Genomic DNA, 26,690 nt, shown 5'->3' with positions numbered 1-26,690 from the left:
ACTTCTAGTTTCCCTTTAAGTCCTCTTAACATGTTCTACACTGTTAAATTCTTTGTCTTGTTCAAACCTCAAAACAATTGAAAGCTTCAAAATCTCACTTAAACAGTTAGTAAATATTTTTTAATCCAGGTGCTTGACAAACCCTGGCTCCTTTGGAGCCCTGGAGACTTTCTAGGCTGGGCAGCTGGGAACTATAAGTCCCAGAATGTCCCTCTGCCAATGAGGGAAAGGTGTGCTAAAGTTCAGTTGTTGGAGCTAAAGATCTGGAAACATTGCTCTGTGCGTGTGTTAAATTTTCACCCTCAGATGGTGAAGGTTGTCTGCTCAAATCTGTAGCCTGCAATATGTACTGTGACTCAACCTTTAAATATGAAGAGCGTTGATTCATTTCAGTTAATAGCACCCTGATCAGGTATGAGTGCTAATACCCTGTAGATTCCCTTCCAAATCCTCCCCTACCACCAACATTGGTATTTATATGTATATAAATACATACATGTATAGGTAAATATACAAGCATTTAAAACATCTGGACCATACCATTCTGCACTTGTATATACCAGCATTGCGAACACTTGAACTAATGCCCTCTAGTGGTCAAATGCATTCAGATTAGAGGCAGTCTTCAAGGTCTAAGAAATTAGCATACTAATCTCCTAGAATTAGCTTTCAACTAAGAATACCAAGAGCACAAAGCAAAATTGGTGATAAATGTAAATTGGAAAGTTGTTTAAAATTACATTCCCTATCTAAATCATAAGAAGTTTTTTTTTTTTTTTGACTTGACTGTCCCTTTAGGCAAATTTCAATCACTTCAGTAACCAAGTAAAATTTTAGTTAAATAAATGTCATTACATGTATTGCAATAATTTATACAACATGGTTTCTGCAGATGAAAAATAGATTGTCATTTAAGACAGGGGTCAGCAACCTTGGGCCCCCAGATGTTTTGGAACTACATTTCCCATGATGCAGAGACACTCTTTAGTCTGGAGCATCATGGGAAATGTAGTTCCATAACATCTGGGAAACCAAGGTTGCTAACCCCTGATTTAAGCTATTAAAAATACAAGATTTTTTTTTTTATTTTTTTTTTGGTAAGGGTATTAGGAGCTACCCCAAGTAACATTATTATTTTTTTATTATGTAATATGAAAGGCACAGTATTCATTAAAGGGACATCAAACTCTAATTACATTTTACAAGCATAGCATTGAGTTTATTCTCCACGTCCCTCTAGTCATGTTGAAGTCTAGCTTTCACTGTTTAACATTGCTAATGTTTAATGTCCCTTTAAAGGTATGGTATAGCAAAATGTTTCTTGGTATCCTTTTGTTGAAAGGCCTACCTAGGTAGGCTCAGGATTGCAATGGACTACTGGGAGATAGCTGCTAATTGGTGGCTACCCATATATGCCTCTTGTTATTGGCTCACCCAATGTGTTCATCTAGTTCCTAGTAGTGCATTGCTGCTCCTTCAAAAAAGGATACTAAGAATGAATCACATTTGATAATATGAGTAATTTGAAAAGTTGTTTAAAATTAAAATTGGGTTTCATGTCCATTAAAATACACTTTTTACTGTTTCTATACCATTTTTACAAATGGGATAATGGAAATAAACTGGAAAGTGTTTTTTTTTTTTTTTTTTCTCATTATTATAGGCTTTATCTAAACAATACAACTTCAATGTTGTCTACACTGTTTAAATATCTGTGGTGCCATAGCCCCCACTGTCTGAAGACACTTACTAGCCACTTTGTGCACATTTTCCCCTTTAGTTACACACATCTTAGAAAAATATTTTCTCTATACAAAGCATCTCACATAAATGTTTAAACCATGCAGACCCTAGAGCAAAACAAACTAGCTCCTACTGGCTATGCCACCTGTAATCTTTACAAAAGCGTGTAATGTCACCCTTTACATGACCTTGCAGCCTTTAAAGAAGGGGCTGACAACTTTACTGAGAAGTGACTAGAAATGAAAACCTTATTATTTGAATTAGGTTTAATGAAAATTATTATTGAATAAATATGTGAAAATAAATAGGGGATTATATTCGCCCCAATGTCAACCGCATATATCACATCAGATATCACTTATGCACTATAGCCCCTCTCTTAGCCACATAGCCATATCGGGTAAGACCCCTGGTGCTTCAGCCCCTGTGTGCCACATAACTACATCACTTAAGACCCTGGCTCTGCAGTCAAGCTATCCATTTTGTCTACCCACAAACTAACACTACTTTTCCATCTTTGCAACAGATGCATTCTCTCCTCTTCAACTGGATCGTTCATGTTCTCTTTAGGGTTAATCATTAAAGGGACATGAAACCAAAATGTTTTTTCTTTCATGATTCAGACAGAGCATGTGATTTTAAATAATTTTCAAATTTACTTCCATTATCTACCATCTTTTTGTTCTCTTTGTATCCTATTGTTGAAAAGGATACCTAGGTAGGTTCAGGAGCTGCTGATTGGTGGCTGCACAAATATGCCTCATGTTATTGGCTTACCAGATGTGTTCAGCTACCTCCTTAGTAGTGTATTTCTGCTTCTTTAACAAACGATACAAAAAATGAAGCAAATGAAATAATAGAAGTAAATTAGGAAGTTGTTTAAATTTGTATTCTCTATCTTAATCATGAAATAACAATTTTGGGTTTCATGTCCCTTTAAGAAAAGTTTATCAAATTTTATTTTTCTACACAAAATCCCATAGACTTGTTTGAATTTTTTAGAGAAGTCATTAGATAAACTGTTCTGAAGGATTATGAGCACACACTTTGAATCTAATTTATATTTGTCTTGTTCTGGGCTTGACAGAGATACCTGGAGACGAGAATTTTACTTCTGGCTCCTATATTGTTTTCATTCGTTGACATTTATCCATATACAAATATCTTTATCTGACTCCTAAAAATAAATATGTTCCTAGTAGTAGAAATGTTAAAAACTTTATATTTGTCTATTTCTAAAATGTGCTTACTTGTCCTGAAAATTGGAAAACATCCCCTTAAAAAGACAGTAAAATCAAAATTATTCTTTTTGACTCAAAACATTCATTTTAAACACCTATCCAACTTATAGTATTACATTTGCTTTGTTTTGTAGATGTTCTTTGTTGAAGAGTAGGCTCAGGAGCAGCAATACAGGGAGCTAGCTGAGCACATCTGGTGAGCCAATTGTCAGCTAGCTCAGAACAGTGCTGCTCATGAGCCTTTCTAGGTATTCTCATTAACAAAGGATATTAAGAAATAGAAATGCATTGGAAAGTTGTTTTAAAATTGCATGCACTATCTGACTCTTTAAAATGTAAGTTTCAATTTACTGTCTTTTTATTTTTTTTTATTTTAGGTTAATAAAAAATGTGTAAAAAAGAGAAAGTTCCTTTGTGTTTTCTTGAAAATGAAACTAGAGCTGAGTTGAATAAAAAAGAAAAGTCTTTATTATTGTGAATCCATGAAACAAACAAGTGCTCCTTTTATAAATTAAAAAATGAGAGAAAAAGTTTGACCGGTTTTGGTCTCTAGGACCGTAGTCATAAACTATTAAATAAATAATGTATTAACCTAATGTATCTTAAGCCCTTAGCAATGACATGGATCCCTTCTCCATAAAGTGTCTTCAGTCTAAAACTGGAGGCATTTTCCACATTGACAAGGAGCTATAATGAGTTTGAACTCAGTCACTTGGAAGTCGGTTTTACCTCTTGACACCTTTTGTGTTTACACATGTTACCGATATCTGTAATTGATATATTAGTAATAGGATTCTGTTGACATCATATAGCAGCTATAGTTTTATGTCCCAAAATAATAGATTTCAGATCAGAGTGAAACCTCTTATTCTAGGTATGATTAAATCTGGATTTTATTTAATTTTGCAGATTCTGTTTGTTTTTCCCCTTATTACTATCATTTAATACTTGGGGACTTGGTTTAAAAATGTCTTACAACGTCACACGGATATGTGACTGGGAAAGAGACTTTTAGTTACATGACCATAAATAGCAAACTACTGCCAATGAATGTGATACCCGACATTGCACTTTTCTCTAATGCTTATATGCTGAAAAAAATGACCCAAACATTGTATAATAAAGGGACATTACCAAAATGTTAAATCACTTGAATGTGTGGCAGTATATCTGTAAAAAAAGCTGACTTGAAAATATCAAATGAACAGTATGTTGAAAATGTCTGTTTTTTTTTTTTTGTTTTGTTTTGTTTTTTAAAGCTCAACATTTCCTCAACTCACTGGACTAAGTTCTTCTTTCATCAACTTTTTTTTCTTTTTACTGTAATTGCCATGTTAAAAAAAAAAAAAAAAATAGTATTATCACTGCAGAATTTAGTTTTTGGTTTACTGTGATCTGATGAGATTTCCCCATAATATTGCAAGATTTCATAGTAAACTTCTTTATATTGAGATGGGAAATAAGGTGACTGATCCTTTCATATACCTGATGCACTCTTCCTGGCAAGTCCTGGGACAGGCATCCTGATTGGCTGCTTAAAGTCCTTTTACAATAGTTTGTGGCTACTGATGAATTTTTGAGGTAACATATCTTTTTCATTTTTACCTAGAGGTAATCGGGTGATATTTTCTAGTCACTTTTAGTCATTGTCATTCCACAGAATCATCATCGTAATTAAATGAACATGCTAGTGAGCAATAAAATGTTTTAAATAATTAGGAATTTTTTTTTTTTTTCCAAACACTAAAGTTCACTGCTAAGTTTGTATTTAACTCCTGCAAAAGGATATAGTTGGACACTACATTTAGTAAACCAAGAACCATATGTGTGTAGCCACCAATCACCAGCTAACTCCCAGTAGTTTCCTGAACCATGAAAGTTTAACATAAACATTTACTCACTTGAGCTAAATTTATTGTGTGTGTGTGTATGTATGTGTGTGTATATATATATATATATATATATATATATATATATATGTGTGTGTGTTCTTAAGTGTTAGATACTTATATTAATAAGAGTAGCAATGTCATGATTATAATTGTTTAATCAACTTCCATTAATATTGTGATCTACTCTCAGGTCAAACAATGTTCTACCAAGTTCACATTTCGGACAGAAAGGAGGGTACCTAAACTTGGTGTCATGCTGGTTGGCTGGGGAGGAAATAATGGTACCACTGTGACTGCTGCTGTTTTGGCCAATCAAATGGGTCTTTCATGGATGACCAAGACAGGAAAGAAGGTAAGGAATGGATGTACACCATTTTTTTCTCTTTAGTTTCCAGATGTACTTGGCTTCCTGTTTGAAGCCCCTTTTGTGCTGCCTTTACTGCTGCCAGCAGTAACTATCCACTAGATATCTGCAGTGCTATTGTCATGTAATTGCATCATCCATATCTTTATTCAATATGACCTTTTAGTATCTAGTAGAGGAAAAAATACAGGAATAACTGATATCTACTCCACAATGTCTGCAGTTTTTCTATCGTGAAAGTAAATCCCCATAAACACTGATAAATGTTTGTTGAAATCAGTACTGTGGTTGTAAAACACATTTACTATATTATGTTTTAATATAGGGTTACTGAGTACAGGCTTATCTGCAGATGTTTTGTCTTGATAGAGAATGATGTGTATGCAGCAATGATAATCTGTTTTATGTAATCTACAGTTGAATTCCATTGAGATTTTTACGGTTTGCCCTATCCTGTTTCAGGTTGCTAATTACTATGGCTCCTTGTTCCAGTCGTCTACTGTGTGCCTGGGCAGCAGCTCTTCTGGGGATGTCAATGTGCCCTTCCGTGATCTTCTACCCATGGTGCATCCTAATGACATAGTATTTGATGGTGAGAGCTTGTGGCCTACTAAAATGTATCTATTGTTAGCTTCACAGTGAATATATAGTATTGACGTAATAACAGAATTAATTTTAAAGCAATTCTCAACTACTTATAGATATAAAATGGAAATATTGATTACCTATTGGAAGTGTGTGCGAAACCCACCTGTGTGTGTGTGTGTATATATATATATATGTGTGTATATATATATATATATATATATATATATATATATATATATATATATATATATATATATATATATATATATATAAAATCTCATTAAAAGGATACATATGGAAACCTCAGAAGTACAAATTTAAGAATGGATAAAACAAATGGTGTTATTCAGGGACCAGGAGACCTTTGTCTCTGCAAATATCATGCAAAGGACCAAATATTAAAGGGACAGTTCACCCCAAAAATATCTCCCCTTTAAATTATTCCCAGTGATCCATTTTATCTGCTAGAGTGTATATAATTATTTACAAGTAGCTCCTTTACTCCTATTTCAGCATTTGAAATAGCCGATTTAGCCTGTGGCATAGCCATCTATACTGAAAGTTTTGATACTGGAGTCTCAGCTATTGACAAGCCTAAGTAAACACAGCCAGCAGAAGAAGTTACACTTTTAGTGGGATGCAGGATAGCTAAGTAATATAATGATAATTGTCCATTGTTCTCTCTATGTATTGAGCTTTGGTGTTCCAGACAATTATAAGACAAGGAAGCCAGTGTGTGTACACAAAGTGATAACATAATGAGATCTGATATTACCTTAAGTTCAAACCCATTGTAATAGGCTGTGGTTTCAAAGCACAAAATCAGCTACTTCATAAAAACAAAAAAAATGTAAATGCAATTTCTCAAATATTTTAAACACTGCAGCTGGTATAACAAGTCATTGAAAATACATTAATGGAAAAACAATTTTACAGTGTACTGTCCCTTTAAGTTCTTAAAGGGCTGTTTTAGTTGAAAAAGGACATACTCTAGTTTGTTGGAGAATGTGATTTTAGCACTAGTGACTGCAACTCTGTTTAAACCTTTCAAAACATTTTACATAGTTAAATTACCAGCAACCGAGAACTGCTGGTTCATAGTGTGAACAGTTGGGGATCCAATAAGCAGCAGTAGTCACACAACTTAGCTGAATGATAATGGCTGGTTGTTCAGGACTGCTGAATAAACATTGCCAGTACTTTCTTGTTACTCACACATATGTTTCTGTAAATTGTGCACTTTCAAAAGACACTATTAGTTAGATATATCAAACAGATGGCCGTAAGTCACTACTCAGAATGTAAAAAAGATAGAGAGAAAAGACCCCCCCCCCCCCAAATAATTTAAAAGTGAGTATTCCCATAATTTAAATGTAGTAGTTGCATGCCCATCAAAGTGGTGTGCAAGTCAAGATATGGCCTCTTACAGAGGCGCTTTACCCATGGGCAGAGCAATAAGAAGATGCCTCAAAATGTACCCAAAGGCAGAGGCGCTATCACACTCTGTGGTGACATCACAATGCATCCGGAAATCAGTACCTGATATACAACGCAATTTCTTATACGTTCTGCAGGTCCTGCTTGACTATCTTGCTAACTTAAGCTTTTCTCATCTGTAGTTTAAATACAGTTTAACAAATGGAAATGCCCGGATCAAAGTAGTTATATCTAGTATGGTGAGTTGCCGGGTGTAATGATGAATACATCAAGCGAAAAGAACAGCCCTGAGTACAAAATGCATAGAAGAGAAAATGAAACAGAACTCTGTAAATAGAAGTCTGCAGTTTTCACTTTCAATTCTCAGAACTGGAAAACCCACAATTTGTAGACAGGAAAGGGAGCGTAATAAATAATGAAAGTATATTGCAAAGAGTTGTGTGTTATATATATATATATATATATATATATATATATATATATATATATATATCTCCTGAACTATAATATGAATGTTGTGTGTAGGTTGGGATATTTCTTCCCTAAATCTGGCGGATGCAATGAAGAGAGCAGAAGTTCTGGATTGGCAGCTTCAAGAGAAGCTAAGGCCTTACATGGAGAAAATGAAGCCTAGGCCTTCAATTTACATCCCAGAATTCATTGCTGCGAATCAAGAAGATAGGGCAGATCACATCATCCATGGAACCAAAGCAGAACAGGTAATGTACCAGCCACCTGAGCTCATATACTGGAGGTATATTTTTGTCAGATAAGTCATTCTGAAATAGAGTATTGTAATTTATTTCAGATTGTTGATGTTCTGGATGAAATTATGTAAAGTTATAGATGTTGCAATCCATCTCTGCATTTGAAATGAACTAGTTGTTTTGATTGAGGTGGCACAATCTGTCTTTTATGTTTTTGTTACACATGTACAAAACACTTTGTACAAAATGCATGGGACTGGAAAAGGTTTGGATTTTGGAATACTAAAATGGTACTTGGAGAGGAGATGTAAAACAACAAAATGTTATGTCATTTAGGCAATATTTACATGTCATAATACAACTTATACATGTAACCTGAATGTAGTTTTTAGTTTGATATCATTTTTGATACTTTTTGTATACATAGTACCATCAGAAAGTACAGTACAGTAATCACAAAGATATTAGTTGTTGTTGTTTTAAACAAATATAGACACTAACATTTGCATTCTAGAACACCAAACCAAAGACAATGGCAGAGAATCTGTTGTCACTCTACAAATAACGGATAATAATAATATTGTGACCTACTGGTGAGGAAAACATCTAATTGAGAAGTCTGGATTTTGGAATAATTATGGATTTTAGAATTGAGAAATTGGGGATTTGTACTAGTATTTTTCTTTTTGTAGCAAATTGCCAAAAGCTGAGTAAACCATAACATGCATTATATCACCATAGCGTTTCAGGTATAAACATACAAATTTAAATGAATATTTATTTTGGTGTGTGTTTTAAATCTCTGCTTGAATTGATTTTTCCCAAAGGTTCAGAAGATCCGAGAAGATATACAAGACTTCAAGAGGACAAGTGGGGTGGATAAAGTGATTGTATTGTGGACAGCTAACACAGAACGGTTCTGTGACTTAATTCCTGGAGTAAATGACACAGCAGATAACCTTCTTAAAGCCATTAAGGTAAGATGCCTCCTGGATGTCTAGGTATATTAATCTGAAATTAGTTATATGGTAATTTCAGAGCAATATGATAATATGCAGAATGTGCTTACACATGGCTAATCATCATTCGATTGTATATGCAAGCTACACTTAAAGGGACAGTAATGTCATAATTAGACATTCATGATTTAGATAAGAGTATACAATTTTAAAAAACTTTCCAATTTGCTTCCTTCTCTTGTTATCCTTTGCTGAAAGGTTTATCTAGGTAAGCCCAGGAGCAGCAAATAACCTAGATTCTAGCTGCTGATTGGTGGCTGCATATATATATATATATATATATATATATATATATTGATTGTCATTGGCTCACCCATGTGTTCAGTTAGAAATCAGTAGTCAATTGCTTCTCCTTCAACAAATGATGCCAAGGGAATGAAGCAAATTTGATAATAGAAGTAAACTGGAAAGTTGTTTAAAATTGTATGTTTTACGTAAATCATGAAATAAACATTTTGGGTTTCATGTCCCTTTAAACTAATTTCTTTTTTTTCTTTCTTTTTCTCTTCCTAGAATGGCTTAGAAGTATCCCCTTCAACACTGTTTGCAGTTGCAAGCATCCTTGAAGGCTGTGCATATATAAATGGATCCCCCCAGAATACTTTTGTTCCTGGAGCAATTGAGCTGGCGATCAGACACAAAGTTTTTATCGGTGGAGATGACTTTAAGTCTGGACAGACAAAGATAAAATCTGTGCTGGTTGATTTTCTGATCAGTGCTGGTCTAAAGGTAAAATAATTAGCTTGTATGTGAAGCTGAACTCCATTTGTTTAGAAAGTTTGCTTTAATAAAAACTGATACTTTATATTTAGGTAACACAGAGCAAATGCAGAGTGACCTTAATGCACACATTTCCATACTCCAGTAAAGTCTACAATACAAAATAAAGAAAATATTAATCAGGACATTATGTGAATTATTAGCATAGATATGACCTTATTTCTGGAATTATACAATTCTTAAAATGTATGGTCAGAATGACATAAAATGGCTAATATGAGAACACCAATCCATTCATTTTCACTGAAGCATGCAAATATGTTCAGCACTAAAACTAAACAAAAACATTTACTTGAGCTTAAAGGAACATTGCAGTCAAAATGTAAATGCACATAGATGAATTGCATATTTAAATAGAAACATATTTGCGATATACATGTATTGGCAAAAATGTTTCTAGTAAAAGTTACAACTGTTTTAGTGTTAACATTTTTCTCTGCACATGCATATGAAGTATAGATAGATATTCTCAGTGCACCATCATTTTAAATACTGCAGCTGCTCAGAGCACCAGTGGGGCTAGTATCATGTCAGCAATTAAAGGGACACTGAACCCAATTTTTTTTCTTTCGTGATTCAGATAGAGCATTACATTTTAAGCAACTTTCTAATTTTCTCCTATTATCAAATGTTCTTCATTCTCTTGGTATCTTTATTTGAAATGCAAGAATGTGAGTTTAGATGCCGGACCATTTTTGGTGAACAACCTGGGTTGTTCTTGCTGATTGGTGGATAAATTCATCAACCAATAAAAAAGAAAGTGCTGTCCTGAACCAAAAAATAAGCTTAGCTACCTTCTTTTTCAAATAAAGATAGCAAGAGAACGAAGAAAATTTGATAACAAGAGTAAATTAGAACGTTGCTTAAAATTTCATGCTCTATCTGTATCACAAAAGAAAAAATTTGGATTCAGTGTCCCTTTAACACATTGAGTCATTACCAGATGGTACAAGCACCTTTAGGCTCTCTGGGCATGTGCTGTGTTTAAAATGCTGGTGCACCGTGCATACTTATATACACTTTTTGAAACCGATATAGCTTTTATTAGTATTTTTGCTAATACATGTATATTACAAAAATATAATTGTGTTTGTATATCTACGTGTGCATATAAATACCCTCCTATATATACTGTAATTACACATATGGATATATATGTCTGTGTATATTCTGTCTTCATTGAGATCAATATTGTAACATTATTTTTTTTTTTTTTTTTGCTTTCTCTGTCATGCCCTGTCTGTTTACCTGCGTCATGTGACCCTTTTTTCTTTAGTTCATTTCTCTCATTTAGTGGGGACTTTGCCAAGTCTTGGGCATCAATATTTGTTTGTCTTCAAGTACTCGCCCACAAACTTTGTGACATGGCAAAAACTGATGCAATGTGAGAGAAAGAAGGTAAACAAAATGTCACATGAAGCTGGTAACCAAACACCTGGCATGACATTCTCCCCATTGGAAAACATGCTGTAGATACCCATGACCTTCAATTGCAGAATTATGTATCTATGCATCAGGTAGTGAGCTTTAAAGGGATACAAAACCCAACACTTTTTATTTTGTGATTCAGATAGAGCATACAAATTTCCAACTTCATTTATCAACTTTGCTTTGTTCCCATGATATGCTGTGTTAGAGATACCTAGGTAGTCATCTGGAGCACTACATGGTAGGATATAGTGCTGCCATCTAGTGCTGTTATATATGGATTACATTCTAGCAAAACTGCTGCTATTTAGTGCTCCAGAAATGGGCCGGCTCCTGAGCTTACTTCACTGCTTTTCCATAAAAGTTACTAAGAGAACGATGATAATAGAAGTAAATTAGAAAATTGTTTAAAATTGCATGCTCTATCTGAATCATGAAAGAAAAAAAAATGTGGTTTCATGTCCCTTTAAGTTGGTAAGTGTGCAAGAATCTTGATTCTAATGTCTTCTATTCCATCTACAGACAGTCTCCATTGTAAGCTATAACCACTTGGGAAATAATGATGGAAAGAATCTTTCGGCTCCTGCACAATTCCGCTCCAAAGAAATATCCAAGAGCAATGTGGTAGATGACATGGTGCAGTCCAACCCAATTCTGTATGGGCCGGGTGAAAAGCCTGATCACTGTGTAAGTGATTGGAAACATGACCTGTTTTATACATTATTTAAATAGAAAACAAGTTGTAAAAGGTTTGAAGGTTACGTTAAATCTTGTGAAGTGCTTGATTTCCTTTTTCAAAATCTCACTGAAATAGCTTTTTTTATTTTTAGAGCAAGTATTTTTCAGCTCATTATCTTTGTCTTAAATACATCTAAATGAGAGGCTTTAAAATGCTTTAACAGATACTACTATGCTGGGGATGTTGTTTTTTTTTTTGTGTGGGCAGTTTCACTCCACCAGAATACGTGTGGGAGTTTTCCAGCCAATGAGTAGTCCTTCCTGTTAGTTTCCACTTTTGGATTACACTTTTATGGAACTTAATTAAAGTTTTAGCTTTTGTTTAATTCATTTGAATTCTACTGCGTAAACCTCTTCCACTTTCCATAGTATAAAAAAGACGGGTACCTAGACTTTCCTCATTGAAGAAGCAATCATTTCTTATCTTTTTCTTTTTTTACTTTAATTTGTGATTTTTTTTTTTTCTCCTGGTATATTTCACCAAAATATTAGGGGCTCAACTGAGTCCCTTTAGGCTTCCAAAGACAATTTCCATAAGGAAATAAAGATTGTCTGGTACATAAAGTTATCCTTAAAATGTACACTTTAGCTAAACAGACTAGATTGGCCTCATTGCTTGTTTTTATCTTACACCAAACTGTTTCTAGGAGATTTATGCAACAACAAAATGCAAAAATAATGTATCTTTTTATATATATTTGGTGAACTGGTACCTGTGAATCTCCTGTAGTTTTAAAGATCATCCTATATAATAAAAGGCCAAGTGTGTTTGTCCGAAGCTGTCATGCGCAGTAGAGACTGCGCTCGAGGACAAACACACCTGGCCTTCCAACTAACCTGGCATCGTGTGGTGGAGTGGGCGTGACTGGGCGTGATGTGGTAGGGGCCGGCGTGATGTGGGTGGGGCCAGATACCGGGGCCAGCTGCTAAGAGACAGAGAACTCTAAAGAGGGGGGAGAGAGAGGGAGCGCAAAAGGGAGGGGGGAGAGGGAGCGCAAAAGGGAGGGGGGAGAGGGAGCGCAAAAGGGAGGGGGGGAGAGGGAGCGCAAAAGGGAGGGGGGAGAGAGCGCGCAAAAGGGAGGGGGGAGAGAGAGCGCAAAAGAGAGGGGGGAGAGAGCGCAAAAGAGAGGGGGGGGAGAGAGAGCAAGGGGTGGGACCGCTGTGCTGCAAAAAATGGCCCGTGTACATGGGCTTTAGGACTAGTATTGAATAATACATTTATTTTTTGAGTGTGGTAGAAAAGGCTAGGCATTCTATGCCTAGTGGGACAAGGCTAATTCTCTTCTTAAAGGGGCATATTGGAACAAAAATTCTAGTAAATGCTGTTTAAATTTAAAATGAAATTAACAGGAAGTGCATGATTGTCTACAACTGAGTTCCAATACTTCATGCATTCATTCATTAATTTGTATAGCGCTGACTCAACTTCTCATAGGCTAACACTGGCAGCTCCTATAGAAAAAGTTGGATAATTCAGCACAAAAGCATCAATTCCTAAAAAATACAAAGCATCTTTATAATGGGACATGAAACTTACATATTTTTTCTTTCATGATTCCGATAGTGCAGGCAGTTTTAAACAGTCCAATTTTACTCCTGTTATCTAATTTTCATTCCTCTATTGGTATTCTTTGTTGAAAAGCATACCTAGATACGCTCAGGATGCATTACTGGGTGCTAGCTGTTGATTGGTGGCTGCACATATACTTTATGTTCTTATTGGCTCACCTGATGTGTTACACTATCTCCAAGTAGTGAAGTGCTGCTCCTTCATCAAAGGAAACCAAAAGAACTAAGCTAATTTGATGATATAAATAAATTGGAAAGTTGTTTACAATGATATGCTCACGAAAGAGAACAATTTTGGTTTACCATCCCATAGAACATCCTATTAAAGGGACATAAAATCCCCAAAATGTCTTTCATGATTCAGATTGAGAACACAAAACAACTTTCTAATTTACTTCTATTATCTAATTTGTTTCATTCTATTGGAATCATTTGTTAAAGGAGCAGCAATGCACTACTGGTTTCTAACTGAAGACATGGGTGAGCCAATGACAATCGGTGTGTATATGTATATGTATGTGTGTGTATATATATATATATATATATATATATATATATATATATATATATATATATATATATGTATATATATATATATATGTGTATATATATATGTATATGTATGCACTGACCATTTAGAACCTTGCTTCTCTGCTGCTCTTGAGCTTACCTAGATAAACATTTCAGAAAAGGATAACAAGAGAAGGAAGCAAATTAAATAATAGAAGTAAATTGGAAAGTTGTTTAAAATCGTATTCTCTTCTCTATCTGAATAATCGAAGAAAAATTTGGGGTTTTATGTCCCTTTTAAGCTTTCATTGTACATGTGAGTTTTTTTTGTTTTGTTTTTTTTATTCTTTATTACATGCAGTAACATAGTTGTTCATGTTTATTTTGTAGAATATAAGTATTCCCTGAAGTATTCAACATTTAATAATGTATGTGTGAACCTCAGGAACTAAGAGACAGAAAAAGTATATTTCATTAGTCACCTTATTTTATATAGTAGCTTTTTATTCTATTGCCAATGTAACCAGAGCTTCTTTTTGTCTTCTAGGTGGTTATTAAATATGTTCCTTATGTTGGAGACAGCAAGAGAGCCATGGACGAATACACATCTGAGATAATGATGGGGGGGACAAATACCATAGTTCTCCATAACACATGTGAGGTATAACCTGCCATTCCTGGTTATATTCTGTGACTTAAAGGGACAGTATACACTAATTTTCATATAACTGCATGTAATAGACACTACTATAAAAAAATAAGATGCGCAGATACTGATATAAAAATACAGTATAAAACTGTTTATAAACTTACTTAGAAGCTCTCAGTTTAGCTCTGTTGAAAATGCTGTTGGAATGCCCACTGCAAGTGGGAAATAAGACACTCCTCTTATTTTGCATATGAAAAGACCCTTTACACAAACAGGAGCAAGCTGGAGTAGGTATCTGACAGTATTCTTATAAAACTTTGGGGCTTGGTTAGGAGTCTGAAAATCAGAGCAATGTTATTTAAAAATAAGCACATTTTAAAAAAAAACTTTATTGGCTATATAAATAGATCTACAAAACATTTATACAAAGAAAAAATGAGTGTATAATGTCCCTTTTTTAAAGGGACAGTAAAGTCAAAATTAAATTTCCATTCAGCAGAGAATGCAATTTAAAACAACTTTTCAATGTACTTTCATTTTCTAATTTTCTTTCTTCTTGATATATATATATATATATATATATATATATATATATATATATATATATATATATATATATATATATATATATATATATATATATATATATAAAAAATTAAGAGCATACCTAGGTACCCTCAGGAGCAGCAATGCACTGCTGGGAGCTAATTGGTGGCTGCACATATATGCCTCTTGCTATTGGCTCACTCAATATGTTCAACTAGCTCCCAGTAGTGTATTGTGGCTTTTTCAACAAAGGATTCCAAGAGAATAAAACAAATTTGATAATATAAGTAAATTGAAAAATTGTTTAAAACTGTAGACTCTATCTGAATCATGAAAATGGGTTTGATGTTTCTTTAAAAGCAAGAAAGCGGAAGATAACTAAATCAACCCAGGACCCTGTGCAATTAACATTAATGGACCGAGCAAAATTAACATCCTTCATCCTCACATGCCTCGGAGCAATTAAATAATGTACCATTGGAGCAGAGTTACAGTTCCCAGAATTCTCTACAAGAAATACTTCCACCCTCAAATAGTGGGGCAAAATGTTTGATCCATGTGTTTCTTGTATATATGCAAAGTTATTTGTTCCCGTTCAATATTTTTTTCCTTAAAATTAAAAAAACTAATTATTTAGCCCATTACTTTGAAGCTATATAAATGGACATTGAAACACAACAGATTATAGATTTTTTTTTTTTTTACAACTTTCAGATAAATAGTATACGCAAACGTGGTGTAAGAACTAAATCTGGCTTAGGTAACAGGGTTTTTATAAAAGAGTTGTAAGGGTCCAGTAAATGATCCCTGTAAACCCCACTAGGGGGAGATGTATAAAATATAGAGCCATGTAATATTACTGTATCATTTATTGGATAGAGCTGCAGGCAAGATGGAGAATACAGCAGTCTGGAAGCAGGAGAATAAAATGGATTGGTCTACAGTTTAAGTGTATCAGGTTCAGAATGATAGATGAGCAGATGGGATATGACAAACAGGAAAAGTTATGCTGACCAGTAAGGAGAGAAGTCTCAATATAGTGGGTGTGTAACAAGCCAGACTAGAGAAGGAAGTAGAGGGTGCTGCTGAAGATTGGGATCTGTGGAAGTGTTTAGGATATCTAGAGAAAAAGAAAATTCACAGGATGGGTAAAATAACCCTATATTTGTGAGATACCAGTATTCACATAGTATGAGTGTAGGAAAGTATCAATAAGGAAAATGAGGCCTGAGTGAAAGGTGTGTTGTAGAGAAGGGAAATGTCTCTCTTCATACCATCCAGATTCCAAGATCTTTCTAATTCCCTCCGAAAACTCTGTCTTGCCATTTTATCCTGCCAGCTTTACGTGGAAAAGTACTCCTTCCAAATGAGAAAGTGCCCCAGCCTTCATACTTCCATTTACCATCCTTAACAAAGCTTTGTTTAGGCCTGTGCACCTACTGCCCCATACCAGTAACTAGTCACACTCTCCACACCCTCCACCATCATTCTAATACAAATACATAAAACATTGTTCTGAGTACACAGTTGAAAGTGTACATTTAAGAGGCTCATAGTATGCAGCTCTTGACAATTTTATTGAGGGCCCTGAATCACACACAACAAAATAAAGTATCTGTTAGAATATCAGGGTGGCAGATGAGCTGATCCATTTTTTTTTTCTTTTCAGGATTCCCTGCTTGCCAGCCCTATTATTCTGGATCTAGTGATGCTAACTGAGCTCTGCCAGAGAATAAGCTTCCGCACTGAGTCTGACCTGGAATTCCAGACCTTCCACAGTGTCCTTTCTATCTTGAGCTTCCTCTGTAAAGCTCCCCTGGTTCCAGAGGGCACTCCTGTCATCAATGCTTTCTTTAGGCAAAGGAACTGCATGGAGAATATCTTTAGGTAATATACATATTTTATTTTCATATAAAAGACAGATAAACTTCTCAACAAATACAGCTGTGTAAATGTAACTTATAAATGCATGCCTCTATGGCTTAGGAACAGATAGGGTTAATAGTATTGTACAGATGTAATTAATTCTACACCTGGACAGTTCGTCTTCTTTAGTTGTGTGGACTGTCCCTTCTGCAATTAGGGCCTTTGAAAGGTCAAATAAAAAAAATCCCATCACTAATAAACTTATAATGCCAAAAATATTGAAGTTGTTGCAGTGCCTTAAATATACAGTCGTATGCAAAAGTTTTTAGGCACCCCTGACAATTTCCATAATTTTCATTTATAAATAATTGGGTGTTTGGATCAGCAATTTCATTTTGAGCTATCAATAACTGAAGGACACAGTAATATTTCAGAAGTGAAATTAGGTTTATTGGATTAACAGAAAATGTGCAACATGCATCAAAATGAAATTACAGGTGCACATCAATATTTAGTAGAGCCTCCTTTAGCAGAAATAACAGCCTCTAGGCGCTACCTATAGCCTGTAATGAGTGTCTGGATGAAGGTATTTTGGACCATTCCTCCTTGCAAAACATCTCCAGTTCAGTTAGGTTTGATGCCGAGCATGGACAGCCCGCTTCAAATCACCCCACAGATTTTCAATGATATTCAGGTCTGGGGACTCGGATGGCCATTCCAGAACATTGTACTTGTTCCTCTGCATAAATGCCAGAGTAGATTTTGAGCAGTGTTTTGGGTCGTCGTCTTGTTGAAATATCCAGCCCCGGCGTAACTTCAACTTTGTGACTGATTCCTCAACATTATTCTCAAGTGATATTGAGTGGAATCCATGCGACCCTCAACTTTAACATGATTTCCAGTAGCGGCACTGGCCACAGAGCCCCACAGCATGATGGAACATCCACCAAATCTTACCGTGGGTAGCATGTGTTTGTCTTGGAACGCTGTGTTCTTTTGCCGCCATGCATAACGCCCCTTGTTATGACCAAATCACTCAATCTTGGTTTCATCAGTCCACAGCACCTTCTTCCAAAATGAAGCTGGCTTGTCCAAATGTGCGTTTGTGGCATGTGCAGAAAAGGCTTCTTATGCATCACTCTCCCATACAGCTTATCCTTGTGCAAAGTGCATTGAATTGTTGAACAATGCACAGTGACACCATCTGCAGCAAGATGTTGTAGGTCTTTGGAGGTGGTCTGTGGTCTGTTTTTGACAGTTCTCACCATCCTTTGTGCCTCCAATATTTTACTTGGCCTGCCACTTCTGGCCTTAACAAGAACTGTGCCTGTGGTCTTCCATTTCCTCACAACAGTAACATGCAGTGGCTAGGATACGCCTTCATTCTTTAGATATCCTTTGTTGAAGAAATAGCAATGCACATGGGTGAGCCAATCACATGAGGTATCTATGTGCAGCCACCAATCAGCAGCTACTGAGTATATTTAGATATGATTTTCAACAAAGGATATCAAAAGAATGAAGAAAATTAGATGTAAATTGGAAAGTTATTTAAAATTGCATGCTCTTTCTAAATCATGAAATAAAACATATGGGTTTCATGTCCCTTTTAAATGGTGTCAACTTAGAAAACATTTGATTTTAGTCTAAAGGATTGTAACAGAAACTCTTGCCAGATAACAAAATGCTTGCTCTGATTATTAGATCTAGAAATCCAGGCCCATTAAAATATGTTTAAAACATACTTTTTACTTTAATGCTGCAAATTATGCTTATAGATTCCTTCATTATTCAGTAAATATAAAAATGTCTTGATCCAGTGGCGGCTGGTGAAATTTAAAGATGGTGGGGCGCTTGACCCCACCCCTTTAAATAAAGCCACATCCTCAGATGGCACCAACAATTCATTAATTAAATAAATAAAAGGTAGACAGAAACACAGAAAAGCACTCAGGGGGAGAAGGATAGAGACTGGGGTTGACGTGTGCATTCTTAGTGTGTTGCACCTTAACAAGAATAAATCTTGTGAGACAAATGTTGCAAGCGTCCACATTCTTCCTCATTCAGAAGCATTCAAAACCTCTGAAGGCTAACTTCTAGTATACAGTGCACATACCCACACTCATGGGCATGCACAACATTCTAAAAACTGTCACATGAACATACATGTGCACACTCAAAGACGTAAACGTTATTCCTTAAACATACTTTTTTCTTTCATTAGTAGAAGTGCCAGGAAAGGTAATAGTGTGTGGGGGTTAAAGAAGCAGAGTGGGACTGGGAGTGTGTGCTGTGTTTCTGTAAATTGTGCAAGAATGAACAGCACAAGAAATGTGTGTTTATGCATCAATATTAAAGCATGAGAACAAAAGGCAGTTTTATTCAGGAAAGGAACATCAGTTTATCCAACAAAAAAATAAAAATAAATTGAGTCCATTATAAAAGCATAAACAGCTTAAAAAAATATAAACTATAATGCAATAAAAATATACAAATATTTTTAGATTTTTTTTTTTAATTTCTATTTCACTTTAATTTTTAAATCCACTCCCTTTTTTTTTTTTTTTACCGTTTTAATCTCTTCTAGGTTTTCTAAGCTAAGCCAGCATGTTTTTGTTTAACTGCATTCCATGTTAGGCCTAAAAAAGACCTTCATATCAAATTCAGATTTTCTCTTTATTTTAATTATGATCATCCAGATGTTTTGGGTTTTTAAGAAAATACTGCTTCATTTTTTTTTTCTGAAAAACTTAAATACAGCCTCTCTCTGCCACTTTTACCACATTTATCTTTTATCCTCGCTATAGAATTTCATCAGCATTCTTCCCTTAATTATATATGGTCCCATAACCGTGTAGAAATGAAAGCATTGTGTAAATGTGTACGCTATTATATAAGCAGCCCCGCTGTCACTCCCAGACTCAGTCCCCTTGGTTGGCAGCAGAGTGCAGTCCCACTCAGCAAAGCTTAAAAGCACACTAGCACAGAAGAACTTGCATTACACAGTTAAAAATCATAGACACTGGCAGAACCATGCAGTTTTTAAACCGTATATATAATCCGCACTGCAGTGCTCCACACTTACCTAGTAAGACAGTTTTGCAAATTTTCCATCCACCGGGTCCACCCACGTGGCTCCACTCCTCCGTCCTCCTCCTGAGTCTCCTCCACAACAAATCTCCAGGACCCCTCCTCAAGTCCACACAGTGACAGCCACAAAGCCCACAACCACAGCTAAATGAGCATGAGCACTTTCATTTTTTTTAACCACACCGACCGACTACAGGCTGGCTGGCACTGAGGGGCGGGCAGGGCATTAAGTTTCAGTTTGGGCACGCACATGCAGCAGCAGCACCCTCTCTCCTGATATTCCTGAATCCCGCCTGAACTTGAAGTCAAGTCTGACTGACTGTCAGCACTACGTCACGCGACCCACTGAGTCTGTCACTCAGAGCAGCCCAGAGCCCAGCAGGCACGCCTCGCTGAGTGAACTAGCTCATCATGGAGGCGGTTTTGAGAACCGCCTCCATTGGAGCTTGTATGAGGGCCCAGCGAGTCACCAGTGGGTGGCGCTAGCTCTAAGTGAGCAGTCAATGTTATTCATATCCATGATGCGCAATTAATGGAGGGCAGCGGACCGGCTCACTGCCTCCTAATTGCGCAACAATGGATGACTTGGCAGCGCAGTGCAGTACAACAAAATAAAATGATGATGTGGGTAATCGCCGTCGGGGGGGTACCCTTGGTGGGAGGTGGGCGTGGCCGAATAAAAATAAAATAAAAAATACTTTATTTTTTAATAAATATTATTTGAAAACTTTTTTTCAGTGATTGGACAGGGGAGGCGCTGCATCCTATTACTGCACGTCACTGCCTCACAATGTTCTTCACAGTGGACACTGACAGCTTAAATCTCTGCAATAGCTTTTTGTAACCTTCCCTTAAACCATAATGTTGAACAATCTTTGTTTTCAGGTCATTTGAGAGTTGTTTTGAGGCCCCCATGTTTGCCACTCTTCAGAGGAGAGTCAAAGAGAACAACAACTTGCAAATGGCCACATTTAAATATCTTTTCTCATGATTGGATGCACCTGTCTATGAAGTTCAAGGCTTAATGGGCTCACCAAACCAATTGTGTGTTCCAATTAATAAGTGCTAGGTAGTTACAGGTATTCAAATCAACAAAATCACAAGGGTGCCCAAATTTATGCACCGGTCTAATTTCGTTTTAATGCATATTGCACATTTTCTTTTATTTCAAATTAGGTTTATTGGATTATTACTGTGTCCTTCAGTTATTTGATAGATCAAAATGAAATTGCTGATCCAAACACCCAATTATTTATAAATGAAAAACATGGAAATTGTCAGGGGTGCCTAAACTTTTGCATAAGACTGTATATAATTCCACAATTGGAGAGATTTGGAAAGAAAGATAATACAGATTTCACAAAAAGAAAAGGAACAAAGCACTCTTTATTAAAGAGACATGAAACCCAAACATTTTCTTGCATGATTCACATAGAAAATACAATTTTAAACAGCATCTGTTTACTTCTATTATCTAATTTACTTCATTCTTCAGATATCCTTTGTTGAAGCAATAGCAATGCACATTGGTTAGCCTATCACACAAGGCATCTATGTGCAGCCACTAATCAGCAGCTGCTGAGCCTTTTTAGATATGCTTTTCAACAAAAGATACCAAGAGACTGAAACAAATTAGATAGACGTTTATTTGAAAAAGACGGCATCTAAGCTAACAAGCCAGCCAATTGTTGGTTCAGAATTTTGGACAGCAATTGTTTATTGGTGCTGTCCAATCTGCAAGGACAACCCAGGTTGTTCACCAAAAATGGGCCGGCATCTAAACTTACATTCTTGCTTTTCAAATAAAGATACCAAGATAATGAAACCAATTTGATAGTAGGAGTAAATTAGAAAGTTGCTTAAAATTGCATGCTCTATCTGAATCACGAAAGAAAAAATTTGGGTTCAGTGTCCCTTTAAAATGTCTTGCTCTTTTTAAATCGTGAAAGAAAAAATTGGGGTTTCATGTCCTTTTAATGTACAAATGTCATCAAATGTGTTTCATATAAAAAAAATTGTTATGTAGAAAAAGACGCAGTACAATGTGTAAACACAAATCTCACAAACAATAGTTTTATAATAAGCTAAAATTCTAATTACCGGACGCATGCAAACACAGATCACATGCACAGAATAGCATAGTGATCATAATATTTACATAGTTTAAAAAAAAAAAAAAAACTCTGGCTGACAACGGACCCCACATAGTCAAAAGTGGGTAGTGCCCAAGCTGGTACATATAGCGATCAATTCTGCTATTCTGTAATTGCGATCTGTATTGTTTACATTCATCTCGTACTTAGAATTGAAGCTTTTTATTATGTACTGCAATCTGTGAAATTTGGGTTTACCCATTGTGGCCAAGATTAACAAGTGGAGCAGTATGTAACGCTCCCTCTCAAGCGCTAAATCTGCTTAAAGTAAGTTTTTTTTTTTTTCTTGCGCGCGTCAGGTTGTGTTCTTATTTCAAGTTGAAAGTAAACTGTTTTTGCTCACTCATTAACCTGACAGAAATAAAAAGCCAAACTTAGAATATTGTGTGCGAGATAATGTATTCCCCCATATAAGTAAATGGAGCAAAAAAAGTGTGTGTGGGGGGGGGGACCCTAGCACCCTACTCGGGCGCAAACTCGATCGCATATTCTCAAGTGCGCTAACCCGACAGGAAAATATGAATTTCACATTTCAATGTTCTTCACATTATAGATAATGGCTTATTGGAGATATATATATATATATATATATATATATATATATATATATATATATATATATATATATATATAGATATGTATATAATGTGTGTATGAATATCTATTTAAAAATACATAGCACATATTTTCCTAAGTGCAGAACATTGGAATGTCAAATATTTACAGTAAATACACTTTCTCTAGATATGTACACGTGTTTTTTTTTTTTTTTATATATATGTCTAAATAAATGTATATGTACACACATATATACATCTTTAGATAATAATAGACATGTGTATGTATCTCAATGTTAAAATATGTTGCCTCGTATCTTTAACCCCTTAACGACCAACAACGTATGGGGTACGTCCTGCAAAAAAATGCAGTCAATGACCAAGGACGTACGTCGTTGGTCTTTGAAAGCAGTGGAAGCGATCGTGATCACTTCCAACTGCTTTCATGTTATAGCAGTGATGTCTCGATATTGAGACATCCTGTCACCCTGTGGCCCTCTCTGCATCGGCCATCAATGGCCATGTTCGTTGGTGGGTGGGAGCTGAGGCAGGTGAGCGGCCATCGGTGGGGAAGGGGGGCAGGATCGAGTGTGGACGGGTGGGAACAACTGTAAGGTGGTACTCGGTGGGAGAGAGGGTGGGAACATTACAAATTTTAACTATCTGGGAGGTTGGGGGTTGAGGGGGGGCAGCTACACTACAGAAAGTACCCAATATGGCGCATAATAAGGCAGAGAGGGGGGTTAGAGAGCTGTTTGGGGGGGATCAGGGAGGTTGGGGGCTAATCCTACAGAGCAGAATTATTATTATTTTATTTTTTTTTAGATCCCCAAAAAACTCTTATTTTAGTACTGGCAGACTTACTGCCATTACTTAAGATGGCGGGGACAATTGTGGGGTGGGGGAGGGAAGAGAGCTGTTTGGGAGGGATCAGGGGGTGTGATGTGTCATGTGGGAGGTTGATACCTACACTAAAATTAAAATTAACCCTGCAAGCTCCCTAATTAACCCCTTCACTGCTGGGCATAATACATGTGTGGTGCACAGCGGCATTTAGCGGCCTTCTAAATACTAAAAAGCAACGCCAAAGCCATATATGTCTGCTATTTCTGAACATAGGGGATCCAAGAGAAGCATTTACAACAATTTATGCCATAATTGCACAAGCTGTTTATAAATAATTTCAGTGAGAAACCTAAAGTTTGTTAAAAAAATTCTGTGAAAAAGTGAACATTTTTTTTTTTATTTGATCACATTTAGCGGTGAAATGGTGGCATGAAATATACCAAAATGGGCCTAGATCAATACTTTGGGTTGTCTTCTACATTATACTAAAGCTAAAATTAACCCTACAAGCTCCCTAATTAACTCCTTCAATGCTGGGCATTATACACGTGTGGTGCGCAACAGCATTTAGCTGCCTTCTAATTACCAAAAAGCAATGCCAAAGCCATATATGTCTGCTATTTCTGAACAAAGGGGAACCCAGAGAAGCATTTACAACCATTTATGCCATAATTGCACAAGTTATTTGTAAATAATTTCAGTGAGAAACCTAAAGTTTGTGAAAAAGTGAACAATTTTTTTTATTTGATTGCATTTGGTAGTGAAATGGTGGCATGAAATATACTAAAATGGGCCTAGATCAATACTTTGGGATGTCTTCTAAAAAAAAATATATGCATGTCAAGGGATATTCAGGGATTCCTGAAAGATATTAGTGTTCTAATGTAACTAGCGCTAATTTTGAAAAAAAAGTGGTTTGGAAATAGCAAAGTGCTACTTGTGTTTATTTCCCTATAACTTGCAAAAAAAGCAAAGAACATTTAAACATTGGGTATTTCTAAACTATTTAGCATGGGTGTTTTTAGGTGTTACAGATTTTGGGGTTCAAAGTTAGAAAAAGTGTGTTTTTTTCCATTTTGTCCTCATTTTATAATTTTTTTTTTTATAGTAAATTATAAGATATGATGAAAATAATGGTATCCTTAGAAAGTCAATTTAATGGCGAGAAAAACGGTATATAATATGTGTGGGTACAGTAAATGAGTAAGAGGAAAATTACAGCTAAACACAAACACTGCAGAAATGTAAAAATAGCCTTGGTCCCAAACGGACTGTGGTCCTTAAGGGGTTAAACCCTTAACATTAGTGCAATATTTTTTTATATTTTTTATTAGATGGTGTTATTAGTGTAACTGTACTTTGTAATGTATTTTTGATGTGTTTTCTGACACTTTTTTTTTTTTTTTTTTTTTTTGTTTTGTGAAACGGTTAACCAGAGCTTTAACCCCTTAACGACCAACGACGTGCAGGGTGCGACCTCCAAAAAACACTTAACGACCGAGGACTTACCCTGCACGTTGTTGGTTTTGGAAAGCGGTGGAGGCGATCCTGATCGTTTCCATCCGCTTTACGGTTATTGCAGTGATGCCTCGATACCTAATAAGTTAGATGGGGAGGGTTAGAAAGCTGTTTGTGGGGGGGTAGGGGACTAAGGGGGGATCCTACACAGCAGCATATGTAAATATACCAAAATGGGCCTAGATCAATACTTTGGGATGTCTTCTAAATAAATATATATTATACAGGTAGCCCTCAGTTTACACTGGGATTATGTTGTAAATTGAAACCCAGTTTATAATGTAAGTCAATGGGAAGTGAGGGAGTTAGATTCCAGGCCCCTCTTAAAATTGTCATAAGTAACACCTAATACATTATTTTTAAATCTTAGAAATTAATACTTTAAAGTGAAGGTAATCTAATATGAATGAAAGCCCGTTTTTTTTTTTAATGCTATTAAAAACAGGGGCACTTTCATTCATCAAAGTTTACAAAGCAGCCGTTTTGATTAAAAACTTAACTTTTGTTTTTTTTCACAGTCAGAGCAGCTCCCCCACACGGAGATCCTCTCTTCACACGCCAGCAATGACTAATCCAGCTTCCTCCAATCACAGCATGGCCTCGGGCAATGACTACCCTTGGGGGAATGCCGTGATTGGAGGAAGCTGGATTAGTCATTGATGACGTGTGAAGAGAGGATCTCTGTGTGGGGGAAGCTGCTCTGGCTGTGCAAAGAGAGGGTTTTTTTATCAAAACGGCTGCTTTGTAAACTTGATGAATGAAAATGCCCCTGTTTTTAATAGTAGTTTTAAAAAAACGGGCTTTCATTTATTAAAGTTTACCTTCACTTTAAATTCTAAACAGCATTATAAACCTAGTTAAATAATCACACAACAGACTGTATCAAACTAAGTGTAATGAACAACAACATTTTTTTACTTGCATTTTTCTGCAAACAGTTCTCTGCGTTGTTAGCATGTTAGATAATATTGGGTCTGCACCAATTCTATGCATTTCAATCTGCAGTGATTAATAGGCAGTTAAGCACCCTCACCTCAAGCAGCTGGACAGGAAGAGGCTGCTAGATCTTGTTGCTCGATAGGTCTGGTCTGCTCTGTGTACACAGATTAATTTCAGTCTGCCAAGTTGCATAACTTTGCTGCTACACAGGCGGACAGCTCCACCTACTGGCTATTTTAATTACTGCACTGCTTTTCAATAGCAGTCACATGACTGAAAAAAAAAGTTATTCTGAAACTGCATAAACCGAGGGCCACCTGTACATGTCAAGGGACATTCAGGGATTCCTGAAAGATTCCAGTGTCCCAATGTAACTAGTGCTAATTTTTGGGAAAAAAGGGGTTTGGATATAGTTATAGTGCTACTTGTATTTATTGCCCTATAACGTGCAAAGAACATGTAAACATTGGGTATTTCTAAACAAAGGGCAACATTTAAAAACTATTTAGC

The 26,690-nt window shown here is 35.9% G+C and overlaps 1 protein-coding gene across 1 annotated transcript in view; it reads left to right on the top strand.

Moving 5' to 3' along the window:
* ISYNA1 (inositol-3-phosphate synthase 1) overlaps positions 1 to 26,690 on the top strand; it is a 43,376-nt gene that overhangs the window by 9,264 nt on the left and 7,422 nt on the right. The window contains exons 3-10 of the mRNA XM_053702959.1: positions 5,067 to 5,228; positions 5,703 to 5,832; positions 7,791 to 7,984; positions 8,800 to 8,949; positions 9,505 to 9,720; positions 11,722 to 11,886; positions 14,564 to 14,677; positions 16,881 to 17,098. Coding sequence (XP_053558934.1) covers positions 5,067 to 5,228; positions 5,703 to 5,832; positions 7,791 to 7,984; positions 8,800 to 8,949; positions 9,505 to 9,720; positions 11,722 to 11,886; positions 14,564 to 14,677; positions 16,881 to 17,098 — 1,349 coding nt within the window. The remainder of the gene's footprint in view (positions 1 to 5,066; positions 5,229 to 5,702; positions 5,833 to 7,790; positions 7,985 to 8,799; positions 8,950 to 9,504; positions 9,721 to 11,721; positions 11,887 to 14,563; positions 14,678 to 16,880; positions 17,099 to 26,690) is intronic.

Source organism: Bombina bombina, chromosome 2 (assembly GCF_027579735.1).
Source record: "Bombina bombina isolate aBomBom1 chromosome 2, aBomBom1.pri, whole genome shotgun sequence".
In the NCBI taxonomy this organism is placed as follows: Eukaryota; Metazoa; Chordata; class Amphibia; order Anura; family Bombinatoridae; genus Bombina; species Bombina bombina.
The sequence above is the reverse complement of the archived record's forward strand: the minus strand, read 5'-3'. Positions and strand labels throughout refer to the sequence as shown.